At 39.0% G+C, this 16,161-nt stretch overlaps 1 protein-coding gene across 1 annotated transcript; it reads right to left on the minus strand.

Annotated features, from left to right (window-relative positions):
• Positions 1-2,712: 2,712 nt before the first annotated feature.
• On the minus strand, positions 2,713-11,122 carry gorab (golgin, rab6-interacting). Its single transcript, XM_085437011.1, has 5 exons — positions 10,920-11,122; positions 10,490-10,814; positions 8,004-8,105; positions 7,679-7,819; positions 2,713-4,636 (listed from the first exon to the last, which is right to left on the minus strand). Exons 1-5 carry the CDS (start codon positions 10,972-10,974, stop codon positions 4,234-4,236), a joined length of 1,026 nt encoding a protein of 341 aa, XP_085293137.1. The 5' UTR covers positions 10,975-11,122; the 3' UTR covers positions 2,713-4,233.
• Positions 11,123-16,161: the final 5,039 nt, after the last annotated feature.

Here is a 16,161-nt window from a genome sequence, read left to right on the forward strand (position 1 = left end):
CGCGCACAAACAGGCATATACAATTTATCTCCATTTAGAATGTGCAAAGTAACTCCAGCTGTCAGATAAACGCGGTGTAACAGTAATTGCGCGTAATTGCGAGTAAATGTACTTCATGTATGTGTCCCCTCTTTATATTTTATGACTGGTTTTGTTCCGCTGCTCTCTCCATTGTTGCAGGCGGCTCACATGCAGCACTGTTGTAACTGTAAACGGTCTGTGGTGTTCCGACATAAAAAAGCAAATCTGCTCCTGATTAAAACAACACGGAGAGTTTACAGAACAAGTGGCCGTGTGAGATTAATTCGGCCGAGCTGATTCTCATTATTACAAAGCCCCAGAAACCGCTCGGAACAGCCTGCAACCAGGGACTCTTTAGAACTCATCATCATAAGACATACTGTGTAAATAAATAACTACTTCTCCTCATAAAGTCTTGGGTCCGATATTTATGTGTTTAAGATTTAATTCGTCTTTGTTTAAAGTTAGGGTGACTAATTTCATTTGATATATAAATGCATATGACTATTTGTTTTAATAAATGAGTTTATTTTTATTTATTTCTCCCCTGAAATAAATTTCTTTTCCTTTTAAAGTAAAACAGCCTTGTCGAAAGATTTCTTTGAAAGTGTAGCTGAAACAGGCACGGCACGATTTCAACTCTATAGTTCACATTTACAAAGATTGAATCTACTGGCGGGATCCTGAGCATTAATTCGGCTCAAGTATTTAAAATTCAATCAGAAACAGAAGTGACATTTGTTTCATTTACTGGTTAGTTTCTTAATTTCCAGAGCAGACCGTTAACAGAATAAGGAGGAGATCCCGTATAAAACACCGTTTCCGCTCAAAAACGTTGATGGCACACATGCTTATCTTGTGCCGTGGTACTGAGGTTGAGTTCAGAGTTCACTCTGCGTGGAGGTGAAGTCCGGCTCGTCCAGATGGCTGATATTTTTAAGAAAACTTGATTCCCCCCCCCCCCCCCCCCACCCCCCGTTTCTCTGTGGCTGCCGGACTTCTCGGGTTTCAGGGTCTTTCTCGACCTGTCGAGGGACGGCAGCGCCACATAAATCACACTTTACTTTATAAACCCTCTGCTCTCTGAAGTCCGACTCAGGACCCAACACACACACTCTCTCACACACATACACACATGTATTTCCAATGTACAAGCGATTGCTGTAGATTGAAGCCCCGTTGGATGCCTTAATCTGCGCTGCCTGTATCTTCTCATTTTTCTTTGTCATAATTTAGAACACATTTCCTTTCACAGGGAGTCCCCTTCGGAGTTATCTGGAAGGACTGCAACAATTTTAGACTAAAACTGCAGCAGTGATGAATCGAATGCAGAATAAACAATCTTATTTTTGAGCATATGGGAGAATGTAAAGTCTAATATTGTCAATAAAAATAGAAGAAACGTTAATAAAAGCAGCCGCAGAATAAAATAAAATAGCTGAAAACAAAAGTATTTTTGCCGTGTTAACATACATATTTTTTTTAATCAAATAGTTGCTTTCTAGTGCAAAACTTATTGAATATTAGTTAAAAGATGGAAGGGCAGGAATTAAAAACAGTCATGAGATTCTACAGGGACCGTGTTTGTGTCAGGTGTGCTCAGATTCTCATGTTTCTGTGTGTGACTAAACTAGGGTCATATTTGTGCTGTGATTCCTTCAGTACACAGAGCAAGTGGATATTATAAAGTCATCTAAATCTGACTTGTGCATTGCATGCCAAATGGTTGCATTCATGCTGCTAAAGTTACTGTATATTCTGGTTATTTATGTCATTTTTACTTGTGTGAAATACTCACCCTGGAAAGATCAAACGATCTGACTGAGTGACTACACAAACTACAAATCAGACCGGATGTTTTTTTGCAAGCTTTTGGTACGTGACAGCGTTTCAGACTAACCAACCCTCTCATGTTGCCACAGCTACTCATAGATGGAAGCAGCATTTAATGATGCAGCCGGTCCAAGTTGAGCTACATTTCTAAAGTCTGTAAGAGTCAGTTCAGAATGTTTTACAGATAAAGAGCTGTGACTTAGGACATATTTGAAAACGGCATTTATCTTAGCGATTAACTTTGAAAACACTACTTTAAGGATATTCAAGATTCTACTGCAGACCAAAGTGACATGACAGACATTTTTATGTGTACATAGTGTGAATCAGGGGAGTCATTTATGTGGATTAAAAATGACAATATTTTCCTCCTAAATATAGTATAAAGATCAGTATAGAGGTATGAAGCTGCATAAAATTACAATACTCCTGAAATGCACAATTCAAAATAGCCGAGTTATATAGCCTATATGAGAGTACACTAGATTACATTTTATTTTTAAATGGATGCTCAAAAAAAATGACATAATCTGTTTTAGTTCATTTGGGTAATTGGGAACAGAATCCTAGAGGTTCTACAGGGACAGACGGACGGTGGTCACTCTCCTTCTGTGAACTTAAACCTTCCGACTAATTAAAAAGCTGCTTTTACGGTCTCCCCTTCAGACAGCCAGATGTGACCGGGGAGCTGTAAAATCTCAAAGCAGTATACAAAAACACTGCACTTTGAAAAACTTTGAGAAAGCGATTGGAGACCCAAAGTGGTCACATTGTAAATTCCTTCCCACACAGCAAGCTTCAGTTCTGTAGATAACCTTCTACCAAAAAAGATGAACGCAAAGAAAATACAAATGGATATTTTCAATTTAAAAAAGTTTATTTTAGTAAAATATTACCCTTTTGTACATCTCTAAAATATGATGTTTTAAAATATTTTTTTACCCCATTTAAATAGCCTTTATGTATTTTCTGAACACACAAATGAATCAGACTTTGGTCATTTTCACTTACATAGATTTACATTTACATTAGATTCTTATACATTTTCTGACACGCTGTCAAAAATGTACGCTAAGAGAAAAGATAAGCTTGGAGTATGCAGAAACACATGCAGCTGAGAGCATACATTAACAGATATCACCTTACCGTGCAAGCCCACTGCTCCTTAGCTGAACTGACAAGAGTTCTAGCTTTGTGAAATACAAGCCCAGCACCAGCAAATAGCGTCATCTACAACACATAAGTCACGACAGTTTGTATTCAGAACAGAAAGGGATTAATGATTAATGCCTCACTCCATATGCATGAAACGCCAGCTTTCTGCAAAGTAAACACAACCAGTCCTTCCACTTTTACAACAAAGACACAACAATCAAAAACACTCATCTTCTGAATTCGACCCATGCTCAGAGATGTGATGGAAAACCATGTTTGGAAGAAGAGGACTTTGCTTTTTAAGCACACACAAACATAAAAGTGCACACCTGAAGATAACAGCTACAAGATACCCTTCGATTTACCCAGCAACTGAACACGACTCTGGCCAGTCTATTGCTTTAAATATTTCACTCAAAGCCAGCGGGGATACAGTACTCGTGTTTCTCAAGCCCGATATATTAATATTCTACAAACTCTTTATTTAACAAAAGGAGGTAAAGTTCTCAATGTTTAAACAGTTAAATAGAAACAGCCTCACAAATAATAATAATAATAAAAAAAATGTGTGAAACACATAACACCAGAAATCAGACCAGATGTTCTCTGTGAGCTTTCGCTACATGAGTTTTTCAGACTAACCAATCGTGTTAGTAACATACAGCTTTCTATGAGCTGCGACTTTTTAAAACAAAAATACAACCCAAAACATAACGATGCTTCTTCTGTATTAACCAAGGCTGTCAAGGATGCCAACATGGGAAACTTATCAGCTGGAGAATCATGTTGTAAGTGTTTTTCGCTTTGTATTGTGTCTTTTTTCTCCCTCCCCTTCGTCGATCTGGAAACGATGCTTTGCTAGCGATCCGTCTGTCTTGTCAGTGTAAAGTTGTAATTTAAAAAAATAAAATAAGTATTGATTTTAAACAGGCATACTATGCTGTGGGGAATAATTTTCTGTCATAGTTACAGTACAAAGTTATTTGATGCAAATGCCATGTTTAACTAGATGATAACAATGACGTGACTCGTGTGCTCTGGCCTCAACAGTCATTACATTTTAGACTGAGGTGTGGCAGTGATCGCCACAATCTCATCAGCTGTTCTGCCCACATGTGATGGTCAACACCTTGATACAGACACTTGATACAACATCTTTGTACAATTTGTCACCCATCAGTATATAACAGATATTTATAGAGCACATAACATATTAAGATTGCCTCACGACACAGCCACAGATTCACTCTGAAGACAGTTTTCTAGTGTTTTACAGTCTTGCTCAGAATCTCCAGTCTCTTCCTTCACAGTCTCTTTCTCTTTAGGTCCACAATTTTTAGTTGATTCCACCTTTACCTCCTGACTCTCCACAGAGCCATTTTCCTTTTCCACGTCTTTCTGCACCTCTAAGTTTCTCCTCTCCTCTTCCTTTTGCCTCTCCAGCTCCTCTTCAGAAGCCTGAAGCTGTAGCTGCTGCATCAGTTCCTCCAGCTTGTGGGCTTTGCGCAGCTCATTTTGCTGGATGATGGCACAGAGATGCTCCGTCAGCTGTTCCTTCACCTCAGTTTTCTTGTGAAGGTCCAGCTTGGCTATCACGTATTCAGCTTCTGCCCTCTCATAACGCTTTCTGTGGAGAAATAAGAGAAGAAAATGACTAAGAAACATGAAGAGGATCAAAACAGTACACTCAGAAATGACATGCTGTTTTTGAGCTCAATTTCCCTCACGAATAAGTAACTGTTTTATTTTATTTAGAATATGTGCTGAAAAAGATCCAAGTATGTTCATTTATATTTCATAAGTGCTATGACCAAATATCCTTGGTCATATGACCAATGTGTTAGGAAATGTGCTCATTTGTTATTTCTGCTTTTTGTCAAACCTTAACCACTTAGGAACACAAATGGAGTTCACAACATTTTTCAAGAAAAACAATCCTGAGAATTTATATAAGAATAAACAAAACTCAAACTTAAATTAATAATGATTCAACAAATAAACACATTCTGGTTCCAGGAAGTCAAAGACTTGTATATAGTAGTAAAAGTAGTAATTTCTTAACAATTCATCTAAAACAGTTTCTATTGTTAATAGTGACATTAAATAATGGACTCAAGTAAATAAAGTTAACGCAGTAACTAATAACTTCAATTCTTACTGAACTCTACATTTAGTGAGTAAATATCAAAAGCCTGCTTAAGTTTCTCCATTTTGGGAACAGAGCTTACGTTCTCTGCTCTCTGTGTCACAGCACACAGCATTAGTTATTTTCCTCTCTCACATTTCGTGAAGACCGTCTTCCATTCTGCCTTATCCTAACCATCTAACTGTACCAATACACGCTAGTCAGTCGGAGGCACAGTGAGGGCATGTCTTCACAGAATGCAATCATTGATACTGGGACTGACAAATACTGGAGACCAGAGTTCATGGACGGTGAAAAGATGATGATTTGTTTGATGATGAAGTTTGTTAAAATTAATGTTTAGAAACTACACACACACACACTTTACTTATTCGGCAACTAACAAAAAGGTCAGTTCAGCAGTGCTTGCATATACTTTAGGTTTTTTTTTTAAATTTTCTTTCATTTGGTGCTTATTATGTCTGGAACACCGTGCACTTCAATGAATGCAAAAAAATGACATGCAGAGTTGGTGACTTAACTAAAACCGACTGTACTGGCAGTGTCTCGTAACCCGCTGAGAGCAGATGCTTATTCTCTCAGAATGTCTGAATGCAGAAATATTGTTTTAATTGCAAAGGACAGAAGACCACATGGTGTTTGGAAACACTGTGGTAACAAACCAGATGATGGCAAACATTTCCAAAAATCAAATTTCACCTCTAGCTATTATGTTGCATCTCAGCAACATCTTAACAACTGACTAAATCAGCATAATCATAACAGAATCCAGTGTACCGAGTGTGTGAAGGTCGGGTTTGTCTTTTCATTATACAAACACCTGTAATGATACAGGGCTAATGTCACTACATGACAGGCTGCAGCTTCATGAACTAGGACAAATACAGAGTTACCATATCACAGGATAAGATAAGATAACTCTTTATTGTCATTGCACAGTCATACATAGTACAGTAGTACAATGAAATTGGAAAAACTGTCCTACGTCGGCACTACATATAACACAACACGACAGAAGACTGTTTACACTGGGAAAGTAAAACACCATAATACAAGATACAGGTTTAACTTCCTGTATTTCATGATAAATGACTCATGATTTTAGCTGTTCTGTCCTCTGCATGGTGCATATATTGTGAAAGGTTACACGAGTACTGTAGGGGGCAGTGTTTCTATGGTTTCAAAGCACAGCCTGTACTAGCAAGAATTTATACTTTTGAAAATAAAAGCAATAAAAAGCAACACACCCCTTAGGAGTTACTGTTCAACAAATTGAATGACAGCAGAAACTGTTTTCGGAGAGGCTCCAGGAAGAACATCAACGTGACGCTAAGGCTCCAATGGCTGTTTCACACAGCATTTATCTCCACTCTCATCACTGTGTCATATATAGATCTGACTCAGGGCAAAGAATAAATGAAATGGTAAATGGCCTATATTTATATAGCGCTTTACTAGTCCCTAAGGACCCCAAAGCGCTTTACACAACCAGTCATTCACACATTCACACACTGGTGATGGCAAGCTACATTGTAGCCACAGCCACCCTGGGGCGCACTGACAGAGGCGAGGCTGCCAGACACTGGCGCCACCGGGCCCTCTGACCACCACCAGTAGGCAATGGGTAAAGTGTCTTGCCCAAGGACACAACGACCGAGACTGTCTGAGCCGGGGCTCGAACCTGCAACCTTCCGATTACAAGACAAACTGCCACGATCGCCCCATATGAAGTGTTGACATTAAAAACAACCTTTGATGGTCTACAACAATCTGAAATATAACCACAATCTATAATGGCACTGATATCCATACTGTATCTAAAAGAAAAACAAAGTCACTGTAACATCACCCACCGATTCAGACTCTGCATTTTGAATCATCGACACTTGTATTATGGCTGTTTCCATGATGATTTTTCTGAAAGCCAGGACTGCCTGTATTTAGATCAGATGGTGGACTGCTAAACCAAGCTTCGAGGGATAACACTAGCAAGTTTATTTAGCAGTCTGCCTTTTTAAACTGTGCAGATTCACTACAGAGGTTCACATACACAGTACTGCTAATCAGCACGATGTAGAAGACTAATAAAAATCATTAAAAATTCACTCAGGAAAAACTAGCACAAAATTCTTGGATGGTCTGTAGCGCAGAGTTACTGTCAGGTGATAAGCAGTTGAACAAAAACAGCTGAATGGAGGAACTGCAGTTTTGGCATTTCCATGTTTATTTTCAGCCACTTGCATTGGGATCAAGGAAATTTGTCAATATTCATCCCTAGTGGAGAGTGACACTTCAACTGGTCAACTGACATGCATGTGTGGATGCATTCTAATGCCTAAGGTGTGACCTAACTAATGTGATTGCATCACAGGTACCAGGTGTGAATTGGGCATAAGTGTACTGGTGGGCCATGAAGTCATTAAAAACACATCTGTGCTTTTAATATTGTGACAAATTCACATCAGCTGTGGAAAAGGGTTTACTGACACTTTCTTTTATATTTTTTCCTGATGGTAAGGCTACCTTGCAGCTGAGTAGTCCCAACTGGCTTGCTCTATCTTTCCTCTCAGGATGCCAATGTCACAAGACACCATGTCGTCGAGGGCTTGCAGCTCTTTCTGGATTCTCTTTAGCTTTACAGTCTCTTCCTGAGTCTGTTTGGATCTGTGGAAAATAATAAACCATTCACACATATTGTTTTTTTGCCTTGACCTTAATCGTTGCAGTTTTGAGGCACATTTATATTCATCATGTTGACTTGATACTCTAGTGATATTTAAAGGGGGCCTCTTTTGAGCCTCTGTGTTCATAACAACGATCAAAAGAATGAAACTATATATACACTTACTTCTCAGCGATAGTTTTTGCCAGCAGAGCTTTCTTGCGTTTGTTCCTCTCTTCGATGATTTTTTGCTCTTGCTGAAGTTGCTCCAGACGCGTCTTTTCCCGTCTGCCATCACACAAAATGAGAATTTAAACAAATGCATTTGCAATTTCATCTCAGAAAGACCAAACAAAAAACATCAGGATTATGAAAGGAGCAGTGTCTTTCAAAATCGTTCTAATTTACAAACACAACAGCACCCTATGGTATGGGTTTGGCAAATTATTATTATTAAGATTTTGATCATTGTGTGTTGATATTCTGATTCCGTTTTTTCCAAGTATCTGGTGCAGATCAGAATCTGAATCAGAGAAACCTTATTCATCCAAGAGAGAAACTGAGTAAGATGTGGACAGTGCTGAGGTAGTATGCATGAATTTAATGAAATGTGAGCCACATGTGTACAAGACCGACAGTACTGTCATTTATACATCACTCAAATCACATGCATCATATAATATGCTTGCTTTGACAGCCAAAGATAACCAAAAGAATCATGCATCATTCTTGTGGATATCACTTTGATCCACATCACCCACCAACCAAGGCTCCACACCCTCCACGAGAACAACAGTCCCTAGCAAAATCGTCCTGCTTCTGCAAGAAAGTTCAACACTTGCAGTGCAAAAAACACTCCTCAGGAAGCGTTAAAGGAGCAGGACAAAGAACCCAGAGTTTTTACAGGTCTCCCAAACTACACACATCTAAATCTGTTCCAAATCTGAAACAAGTCTGTTCCATAGAGGCCATATTTTGGAAACCCACAGGAACCAAAGGATCCACAGCCACTGTTACAATGACAGGATACCCTGACAAGTCCTGTGTCCTGGAAGCATGGAAATCAATAATTTCCAATGATTTGTCTATACAGAAGCACAGGCGTTTATTTTCCACAACCATCACTTTTATGTTTGACTAGAACATTAACTAAACATTGATACAGCACTGATGAGTGCTAATTATCCAGCCGCAAAGTTGGGGCAGAGAGGAGCCATCTACTGTGGTAAGTTAAAGTTTTGTTTCTCACCCAGATAGACTGCAGATACACGCAAAACCACAACACACATTAATGATACAAATCACTGCTAGAAACCAAATATACAGAATTACAGTTAGGTCCATAATTTATTGGACAAAGTGAGATTTTTAAAAAAAAATCAGTTTTCTCTTTGTACAACACCACAGTGGATTTTGGATCAAACAATCTGCATGTGACCAAAGCGCAGATCTTCAATTTATTTTAATGGATTTAACAGAAGGATAATTTCAGCTACTAATCTTTTTGGAACATTTTCTGCAGGACTGTCTCTGAAACCCAATGACATATATAATGATTGCTGTGAAATTTTAGCTTTATATATGAAAAACTTTCCTAGACTTTTATTTTTAAAGACGTATTAACTAGAGTCCGTTGATATGATTTCAAATCAATGTCACGATTGAATGTCAACATTCAACAATGTCAACATTTCCTGGCCGGAGGAGTTACGTGATAACCCATTCAGCACTACATTATTAAGGGGGCATTGCATACTTCTAACAAAGTCAAGAACACTCCCAAGGAGGTGGGTATTATTATCAACGTCTAAAATCAAGAGGTACTTTTATGTGGGGAAATGCAAAGGTTTACTACTACTAATTACATTCAAGAACAAGAAGACCAGAGTAGACTTTACCAAAAAAACATCTGAAAGAGCCTGCTGAAAATTAATTCTTTGGCTAAATAAAATCAGCATGAATTTGTATCAGAAAGACAACCAGATAAAAATATGCAGAAAGACTGTTTCCAATTAGTAAAAATTATCCTTATATTTAAAATTAAATTTGTCCAAATGCTTTTGAGCTTTTGAATATGGGGGACTACCCATACGGAAAAGAAATAGTAAAAACTTATATGTGATTTACTCATGAAAGTGGCCACTTTCGCATTACTTTCATACATTGTTTTAGTAAGTATCCAAAACATAGAAGTTTCATTATATAATTTTTCAAGGGATCTTATATCTGTTTTCACACTTATATGCTTTTTATACAAGTTTCACACAAGACAGATACAAAGTTTATAAGATTTATATATATCTTTTCCATATGGGTATGCATAAAAATGGGTATGGTTTCTAAACAGCTGATGATAAATTTTTCTAAAAATGTTATTAATCAAAGCTGAAAGTCTGCGCTTCAATCACGTCTTGATTGTTTTAAAATCCTTTGTGGTAAAACTGCAAAAAATGTGTTTTCGTCCAACAAATTTTGGATCTATTTGTATATTTTGATTCACTGTGATACAGTCTCAAAGAAGAGCACAGAATGTCCCAGCATGTGCATGAAAACACACAATTATGTTTACATACTTGGGCATGTTTGCTACCCTGGTATTACACCTACTATGTAAATATTGGTCAGTTTACCTGTCATCTTTACAGTGCACGTGAGAACAAAATCATACTAACAATTCAATCTCTTGCTTATCCAGCTCTTTAACCACTGGGGTTTCTTCTTCTGTAGTCGGTTGGTCGTTTTCATTGTGCTTCATTATAGCGGGCTTCTGCTGCACCTCTTGTTTGACAGTGGGTGTTGTCGCCGGGGCTGTGGGTTTAGGCTCTTCCCTCGGGGACGGTTTGGTGAGTTGTTGTTCGCGTGAAAGAACCAGTGACTCGGCTCCTACGTTTTTCTGGGCTGCTGACTGCAGGGCTCTTTCTCGCTGCAACTGCTGCCGACTCCGGTTACCTGAAGCTGGTTTTCGACCCCGAACTGGAGGTGCAGATACAGTAGAGTCTGAAAAGTACACGTGACCATGGTTACTACTAAAAAAAAAGAAGTAGGAATAAAATATCAGAATGAAGTGCTGAGTGTTCCGACTCTCAAGAAAGGTTAGCTTACCCTTTTGCTGTATCCTGCGCAGCTCCTCGTCTGAAAAACCGGCCCAACCGCTCATTTTGCAACTCGCCTAACGAGACACATGTAGGAAATACTCAAATTACTTAAGACTACAAAGTTTTTAATTCAGAGTAAAGTTCAACGAAGGTGTAAACGCCACCGCCATCTTTGTTTATTAATGCCACGTCAAGGACCCCAAAAAGACCCACGAAATTGAAGTCCTACATATCGCCTGCATTAAAACAACGAAGAAGAAAGAACTAACTTGAAATCTAATTGAGATCATCAACAAGAATAATATCAGTATATTCTTTAGATAATTATACGTTGATGAGCTTAAAATGTGCTTCGAGTTATTTTATTTATCTTCGCAACTTAATATCATTTGTATAAAAAAGATAAAAGGCAACGTTCTGAACACCTGATCAACAGACTGAAAATGTTCTTGAGCTCTGTGCTTGTGGCTTGATAGTCATTAAGTGTTGTTGATCAATTAATTGATTTTTTACACACACACACGTCCTAGGATGCATTATTTATCACAAAACAAAACAAAAGAAAACTGAGAGCTAGTGGAAACTTGTAGGACTTTATACAACAATTTGATTACTTCCTAAAATTAAAGAATGCACTTGCAAGTTCAATGAATGGGAATACTATGGAAGGCAACTGAAGTGGATGATTAAGGTTCCCTTTCTCTTCTCTGGGGAAAAAACTCTCCTGAAAATATCTCACCAAATGAGGAACACTTTCATTGAAGTATCTACAGCCATGACATGCATTTATTAATTCAAAAACAGAGTTTACGTCAGCAAGATGAACAAGGCTACAGGGCTATACTCTCTTAATAACATTTTAAAATTCACACAGCAGTGGGGAATACATTTCAGTACAGTAGGCATCTTTCAGAAAGTAAACTAAATGTAAGGATATTAAGGATTATATTAAGGATGTTTAATTCCCCCATTGTTACGCTCTTCAATACCATGTGCCGACACAGAAGTCAGTTATCTCATTAGTAGTGCTACATCCTCACTGCATACGACCCTCGATACTGTGGCTCCACTGAAAATAAAGCTTCAAATTAAAAGCACTTGACTCCCATGCATGACTCTCAAACGTGCGCCTTAAACCAGACAAACAGTAAGTTAGAGAGGAAATGGCATCTCACTAAATTAGAAGATCTTTATTTAGCCCGCAAAAAGAGTTTGTTGCTCCATAAACAAAGGAAAAATAACAATAACAACAAAGGCTTTCCTAAAGTTGGGACATCTTACTTGTATCACTGATTCAAGAAAAGAAGAACAACCCCATGTTTTTCTTCGGTACTATAGCCCGGGTAACAAAGAGTTAGCACTCTTTTGAACTTTCCTCTCACAGTAACTAGTTGTGACTTAATACATTTCTTCAAGAAAAAATGTAACAATTAGAGAAAAAACAATCATACTCACACTCAAAGAAGTCCTACCATTAATTAACACTTTGATCTTAAATATTAGTCTTTCTATTAATGGCCTACATACCACATGTCTGTAAGGTGGCAGTAATTAAACCAGGTTCAGTCAGGACAAGCGTCAAATCTAAAAATAGTCACGAATGAAACAGTTCCGAAGTAAAGCGATCTCTCTCCTTTTATCTCAGACAGCGCTGCAATAAAGCTAATCCCCTCTCAGTTAATATGTGCATCCATCGTTTACACGTCGCTGAAAGCTGTGCTTAATTCAGTCTTATAGAAAAATGTCTCTGTCACTGAGGGTGTAGCCAGGTACAGCTCACAATGACTGGGGGCTAGCGGAGAGGCCAGGAGATTCTTTCTTGTACTTTGTGCATGTGGGTTGTGGATAAACCCCAGGTCTTTGGCAGTAATCTGATGGGAAACCAGACTGCGTGGCAAACTCCCCCATAGCAAAATTGGTATGGCCCGGATCTGGCCCACACAATGTGCTTACACATGGCCTACATACCGCAAAGAATGACGGCCCTTTGGTGACCCAGATCTGGTTTGCCAGAGGTGGCCCATACATGGGCCAGCACAAAGCCAGTTGGAGACACACTGTGCTGGCCTATGTGTGGATTACCTCTGGCAAACCAGATCTGGGCCACCAAAGGGCCGTCATTCTTTGCAATATGTGGGCCATGAGTAAGTTGTGTGCAGCCATGGGCCAGTTTCAGACACACTGCTGGCCCTGTGCTGGCAGAACAGTTTCAGCTCTGGCCCCAGATGTCAGCCTAAAGTGTACCTTAATCAAGCCATGTAATAACAACATGTGCCAGAACATAATAGTGCAAAAGTAAGATGACAAAACTCAGACAGTGAATCTCACACAGCACTTTTCTACTCTCGCAGATCACTCAAAGCACTCTATACAACATTCACCCACTTTCTCTAAACTGAGTGCTTCCTAACTACATTCATACACATTCAGGCAGAGTGGAGGAGCCAGGGATTGAACCACTAACCCTCTGATCAGTAGGTGACCTGCTCTACCTCCTGAGCTAGAGTGTACACTCACAAACCTGTCAAACCTGTCAAACCTGCGTTTGAAACATTGGCTACCATAGCAGTATATTACTGCAAAATGGCATTTGGGTTTTCTAACTAAAATAGGTAAATAGTAACATAAATATTGCCATCATTGCCACACCTGGCCCACATCTGTTGACATACACTCAGCCATGACACCAGTCAGTCAGAAGTGCCAGCTTGATGCCAGATCCAGGCCAGACCTGTTTTCTATGAGCCTGGGCCACATAAACCAAACCATAATCAGGCCAGATGTGGCATGCCATCACAAAAACAGAGCTATCTACGCCAGGGCTGGCCCATATCTGGATAACATAGCAGTTACCATGCCAGAAGTCAGCCAGCAGTGTCAGCTTGACACCAGATCCGGGCTAGACCTGTCTGCTATGTGAGCTGCTGCTCGCTCAGCTTTTACTGTTCTGAGATCAGCTATGGTCTGCGCCTCATATGGAGACACAGCTAGCATTAACAAGTAAACAAGCTTCAGTATTTAAGCATCTTAACAGATGAGTGTCCTCTTGCTACCCACATTGGCCACCATTAGTGAGGAGAGGAGATGTTTTTAACAACTGCTTTATTAGATCAGCAAGGAAAAGTCTGATAATGTTGGAGAGTGGACGCTAGCGCCAACTATATATTATTAAAGTAACTTTATATTCAAGTAAATGAGCTCAACTCTAAACATATGCAGTAATAATGTTAATCTATTTAACAATGATAGGGAAAATTTTTATGCAAAATATATTTTGTAACTTTTTGTAATGCAGTTTGCCTTTCTGTAAGTCACCAGATCGCAGTAAACTAAACCGTTACTTAAAAAGACATCACTTCACCCAGCTATTTGGGTTTCACTTACCACCCCTTGTCTGCAATATTCCTGTGTAATACTCAGTACAATGTTTATCAATGCTGCCAAATGTAACAATATATCTAGTACAAAACACCACAGCTGCAACATGGCACAATATTCAATAACACCCACATTCCACGACTTCTGCTACCCACCAACAAGTGTAATATCCTTCTTTTGTAAAGTGCAATATCTTTTTTTTTTAGCAGAACTGTATTTATGTATGTTTATACTTTTATTTTTGCTATCTTATTATATTTGCTATTTTATTGTATCTAATTTCGTGGATGAATGATGAGCGTAACCAAGTAAAAATGTATGTATGGTAGTCTGCTGAAACGTAAGCTTTCCTCCAGTTTTACTGTACAATACCCAAGTACCACGACAGTTTAGGAATCTTTATCTTATGTTTATCTTTAGTTATAGGCCAATCTCGAACCTCCCTTTTAATCTCAAACATTCTCTAAGAGCACTTCTCTCTCACACTGCGGGCTTACTTATAAGTAGAATGGGAGGCAGAGCCTCCAGCTTTCAGGCCCTCTTCTGTGGAACCAGATCCAAGTTTGTACTTGAGAGACAGATACGCTTTCTACTTTTAAAATTAGGCTTAAAACTTTCCTTTGTTTCTAAAGAATATGGTTAGGTCTAGATCAGTTGATCTTGAATCCTCCCTTGGTTACACTGCAATAGGCTTAGGCTGTTGCGTTGATGAGTATTTCTTCTTCACTCACCTTTTTCAGTCACTGGTTTTATACATCACTCTGAATTTAGTCATTAATTATTATTAATCCCTCTTCAACAGTGTGTCTCTTATTCTGTCTCCCCCCCCCATCACTTCCAACCAGTCATGGCAGATGGCTGCCCCTCTCTGAGACTGATTCTTCCCATTAAAGTATTTCCTTCTTGCTGTCGCTAAAGTGCTTGCTCAGAGTGGGTCGTTTGATAGTTGGTGTTTCTCTCTATCATTGCGGGGCCTTTGCTTTCAGTTTGAAGAGCCTTGAGGCAACTGTTGTGATTTGGCACTATATAAATAAAAATGAACTGAATCGAATTGAATTGAATATAAGGAGTGAGTCATGGTGAAGGTGAATGCAGTGGTCTGTTGACTGCAGGCAGGGCAAGAAAAGAATTTCAGAACTGCCCTTAAAAGACCTGGATCCACATTTTTGGTTTTAATTGCTTTACTGTACTCATTATGATCTGAATTTAACATAGTGCAGGGTTTTCCGTTTAGCCAGTGTAAAGGCATAGTTTTTTCCTTGTCATTGGTGAGGAGAAGAATGGTGTAAAAACAATGACCCCTGCCTGGCAACTAATAAAAACTGGCATTCACATCATTTTTTTCATCTGGGCGCCAATTATGTGCAAGTGAAAAGACGAAACACCTCAGGAGGGCATAAATCGCTGGCAGAGTTGAGACAGAGCTGGGTATGGAGGCCAGATGGCAAGGAGAGAATAACTTTGTGTTGGGCTGAGGATGAGATAGCCTTGGATAGCTGATTAGGAAGGAAGGACCAGATGGCTCATTACTGAGATGACCTGTAGAGGCAGTTTAAGGTTAGAGGTGGAGGAAGCATCTAAATACCTCATATGAATGGATAGTAGTGATAAAAGAGAATGGCAAATTGAGTTACCAGAATGACTTCACTCAGTTCAGAAGTTCACCATTTCAGATCTGTCATCCACGTGTGTCAAGGTTTTCCCAGAATCTGAGAAAGTTCTTCCAGTCTATGACACAGCAAGAGGACATTAATCTGAAGTTAGTTTATACATGACTAATTAAAGACAATTTATTTTCTGAGGGGAAAACAAGGCAATGAATTCTGCAAAACCTTCAAACTTGGCTACTTGCTGTAGTTGTTCCTCTAATT

The sequence above is a fragment of the Copadichromis virginalis genome, linkage group LG17, assembly GCF_057382275.1.
Source record: "Copadichromis virginalis isolate Kocher_CV1m ecotype Utaka linkage group LG17, C_Virginalis_male_GT1.1, whole genome shotgun sequence".
In the NCBI taxonomy this organism is placed as follows: domain Eukaryota; kingdom Metazoa; phylum Chordata; class Actinopteri; order Cichliformes; family Cichlidae; genus Copadichromis; species Copadichromis virginalis.